General features: G+C 39.2%; 1 protein-coding gene across 1 annotated transcript; it reads right to left on the bottom strand.

The window, feature by feature from the left end:
* Positions 1–953: 953 nt before the first annotated feature.
* Positions 954–1,655, bottom strand: LOC102505875 (sex-determining region Y protein). Its single transcript, XM_006195400.2, is given in 4 exon segments — positions 954–1,133; positions 1,135–1,222; positions 1,224–1,486; positions 1,488–1,655. Coding segments are annotated over 4 exon segments (699 nt in total).
* Positions 1,656–4,556: the final 2,901 nt, after the last annotated feature.

Raw genomic sequence — 4,556 nt, 5'->3', positions numbered from 1 at the left:
GCATGCAAAACATTTCAGAGCTTTTCATTTACACTCTCATTGACATCTCATCAGATTAACCAGCCTGTGTCATCCACACCCCATCTCCCCACCATCATAATCTGAATAGTTCATATTCTTGATACTATAGGTCTGTGCCCTTCTTACACCCACCTCACCCCCATAAAGCTAAAAGTTAGCTGACAGCAGAAACTAGTCCATCCCCAATGGGTAAAAGATAGTTTTTGGAAAAGAGGTGAAACCATGAGTCCCATATGAGCTAATTAAAGATTTCATTTTTACCAGACTAGGTGTTATAATCTGTTCAAAGTAGATATAAGTAAGTGCAGATTTGTCTGGTGCAAAGGAATTGAGTTGTAACTTTTTTTTCCACACTGGGAGGAGGATGCAAAATAAGCTGTCAAAGAAAATAGAACATACATAACTCTTCTGTAATTACCTGCAGCTTACAAAGACACACAAGTGGCTGAAAAGACCAAAAAACAGACCTTCTACAAGGGACTGCTTAAGACAGTAGGAAGTTTTCCAGTGAAGTGTGACTTCCTCCCCTTTACCCATAGCTTGAATTAGTGTATGTTTTTCTCAGCACTATAGTTTTGAATTGCAGTCTTTAATCATACAGTGAGAATTTTATTATCTCTGCTGACAATTATCAATAGTACTTTATACTAACACCTATTTAATGGCCAATCTCGGGAGCAACTAAAATTATGTATAAGAAACTGTTCCATCAGAAGAAGAAACAGGTTGGCCTTGGAACTGAAACAGTTAAGATACTTTCTTATCAAGTAGTACTCTTTTAAGCAACCATAAATACAGGCTGAGTCATATGTGACAACGTCCTAATTCTTTACACATAAAACATGTTTACATGCATTATTTTGAAAGAAGCCACAGGTGAAAAAATGGTCGAAATCGGATGAATGGGGCCTTTGTTAGCCAGAGTACGGAAATCAACACCAAAAGTAACGGTGAGAATGTCCAGGCTGCAAACTACAGTAAAAGGGACCATCCACACAGATCTGTGTAGCCAGTGTCACCATATTGTGGTGCAGGCTTGTCCAGTTGCTGCAGTGCTCTTGCTGAGGGAGTGAGCTGGTAATGCTCATCCGTTGTGAGGGACTTAACGGGGCCTTCCATTCGTGACTGCGGTGTCTTGGCACAATGGTCCGTGTATGTGAAGGAGTACAAACGGTTGTCTACATGTACCTGGCTGCAGTGTTGAAGGGTCTGTGGGAAACGATTTGTCACTTCTCGGTAGCCCCTCGGTCTTCCGACGAGGTTGGTATTTACAGTCCGGGTATTTGTCCCGATGTATGGCCCGGAGTCTCTGCGCCTCCTCGAAGAACGGCCGCTTTTCACCTTCTGTAAGTAATTTCCACTGGTATCCCAGCCGCTTGCTGATCTCTGCGTTCTGCATTTTGGGATTCTCTAGAGCCACCTTTCGCCTTTGATCACGAGCCCATACAATGAAAGCGTTCAATGGGTCGCTTGACACGGTCCTTCATGTACTCTCTACCGTTTCCTCCAGTTTCATACAGACCTTTTGAGCTACGATTGTCTCTCTGAAGTAGCGGGGAGGCTTTCCTGAAGGAGAGGATATTTTGTTGCTGTACCGCTGAGCTGTAATTATCACCATTCAGTTCCGCAAACATAGCAGAAGCATATGATTGCATTGCTTTAAAATGGGGGAGGAAGCAGAATTTGAAGGTGAAAGTCTTCCAAAATTACCTTACTATTCAAAGGTTGTTTCTATCATAGACTTTCTTGCTGTAACTTTTGTAGTGACATACTTATTTCTCCGCCCCCAGCAACACCTCCCCTCAAAACTGTCTGGGCTGTCAGCCAAAGCCCAACCAGAACCCATTCTCAAGCAAACTACTTAATAGGATATAGCCCTCTGCTTTCCGGTTCATATCTGATCTGACCCACTGAAGGCTGTAAACCTTCCTTTAAAAATATGAAATAACTTTGTCGTTATTACTTTATTATCCCCTTAATCAAAGGGTGAAGTTGCAGCAGAAACACTAAGGAACTGTTTATCACTATGAATATATGTTGCGAATGTTTTTGTAATCACAAACATTAAAGACAGCCTGATTCTATTGAACACACGTGATATTGCATCCATGCTAATAATCATCTCCTTGTTTCTTCACTTCTAACTGAAGTACAATTGAAAATTCTATGTAAGATTTACAGTGGCAAATAACAGAGAATTCTACACTTTTATCTATGCTGATGACTCTCAGAGTATTATTATAAACTTATGTTGCCAACCTCAGGGAACAATTAAAGTTAGATATAAAAATATTTCCATTAAAAGAAAAAATGGAGTACGATGACCTTGGAACTCCTGATGTTTGGTCGCATTACCATAACACTTAAAAGGGATGTGTTTTTTGTTTGGGGGTTTTGTTTAGTTTGGCTTGGTTTTCTGTACACTGCCACTCTCTTTTGCTTTTCAGTCTCTTCTGCACTTTTAAGTAACTAAGGATCAAAAAGGAACACAAAACAGAAAGTGCTTTCCATATCTAAATCTCTAAATTACAGCCTCCAAATTTACCATCCTTTATATTCTAGTTCAAACTTAGGACAAAATTAGAAGGTCATAGTTTCCCAAATGAAATAGGCAAAGTTCCCCTCACAAATCAATCCTTAAAGCACACTTGGAATTTGTCATATACATTTGCATGTTGAAAAGTAGGAGGAAACTTCCTCCATACAAGTTTTAAAACCATACTTGGGAAGTGGGAGAGACAACTATAGATTACTGAGGACATAGCCCATGAAAAAGAAAAACAAAGTCTCACCAAGACCGCATAGGGATGATGCCAAACTTCCTCAGAAAATAAAATTTAAATGATCCCTGCATCACATGCAAATAATCTGCAGAACAAAATGTGATTTAAGCCATACATATTATGATACATTAATATTAGGAATCCAAACAAAAATTAAATTTATTCAGTCAAAAATGGTTATAGATCCCATAATCTGTATGCTAGTCATCTAGCAAAATTTAGTATTCAAGATCCAAATAAAATGTGAGTATAGTGCCTCTTGACCCAATTTAATACAGATATCTTATCACAGAATCAAATGGTTAGATTGCACTCACACATTAAAGCAGATTTTTAAAGCTGGAAATTGTTGAATATATGAGAAAAGAATGTATGCCACCTCAAAATTATATTAAAAGGCAAAAACTGATGCATTGGCCACCACGGGCCGACCTTGAAAACATCACCCAAAAATATGTGTGGAAAAAAGACAGACACAGGAGGACACAAACTGAATGATTTCACTCCTATGAAATACCAGGAGTGGCAGGAAGACAGAGACAGGAACCAGAGTAGCAGTGGTTGTAGAGGGAGGGTTGTGGGGAGTAACTGCTAAGAGGTGCAGTGTTTCCTTCTCAGGTGATGAAATGTTCTGGGACTAGGTACGGGTTGCACAAGAATGGAAATTTATGTAAGCTAAGGAATTGTACACTTTCAATGGTTAAAATGACTGTTATGTATATTTCATATTATCAAAAAAAGAAATAAAAAGAACTCACAGTTATGTATATAATTATATGAAGGTGTGGGAGGAAGTTATCTGGGTGAGAGGGGAGGCAATAATGTTTAAATAAAAAAAGTGATTGTATTGTTTTTAGACCTCTTGCTCCTGGATGGTACCTGGCATATATATGGCTATTGCAATATTTCTTCAATACTTCAACTAGCAAAAGGAGTGAAAAGGAAGGAAAGAGATAATCCACTTAAAACAACAACAGCAGCAGCAGCAGCAGCAGCAGCAGCAAAAATCATAGTGTCTAAAGAACAATTTACATTCAGAAATGGAGATAAGGAGAAGGGGAGGCAAGGGCTACTGGGTAATATGATATCAATAGTTTACCTAGTGTTCCTTGTACTGTATTACTAATGTTTCACCTCAATTTAATCTCAGAAGCAGGGCTGATTTCCATTCACTATGACAAGGCACAATGTTTAACAGGTCTTACAATAATAAGCCTTGATACTAAAGGGTGAAAAAATGCTCCCCTGAACTCCTGAGTAAGTGGGATACCATTTCTGTGTCCCACACTCAGTAAAGAAAATTTTAAGTCACTGTTGCATTACTTACTCATTATTGACTGTGTCTCAACAGCTGTTACATAACTTTCCCTCAATCAACCTGTTGCTGGAAGATCAGCCCCATCCCTCACTGAGCCAAATAACCCAGAGACAGTATCTTAGAGCTTAGCAGGAACGAGGCAGCTTTATAGCTTTGCTGGGCAAATGGGACTCACAGCAGCCTAGGGCCTTCCAAATGGTGAACCCATCTTGGGGATGGGATAAATTGATTTTATAGCCATAATTCAAACAACAAATCATGGATCAACAATCAGCAAAATCATAAGGTGTAGAATGGCATCATGGCATCTCCAGGTGACCAATCCTATAGAGGCTAGTAATTGTCACTTTTCCAGTCCCTTCAACTTGCTGACACATGGGATGTGGTGCTTTTGGATAATTTACCCTATTGTGTAAATATGAACTCATCCCCAC

The sequence above is a fragment of the Camelus ferus genome, chromosome 8 (assembly GCF_009834535.1).
Source record: "Camelus ferus isolate YT-003-E chromosome 8, BCGSAC_Cfer_1.0, whole genome shotgun sequence".
NCBI classification, from domain to species: domain Eukaryota; kingdom Metazoa; phylum Chordata; class Mammalia; order Artiodactyla; family Camelidae; genus Camelus; species Camelus ferus.
The sequence above is the reverse complement of the archived record's forward strand: the minus strand, read 5'-3'. Positions and strand labels throughout refer to the sequence as shown.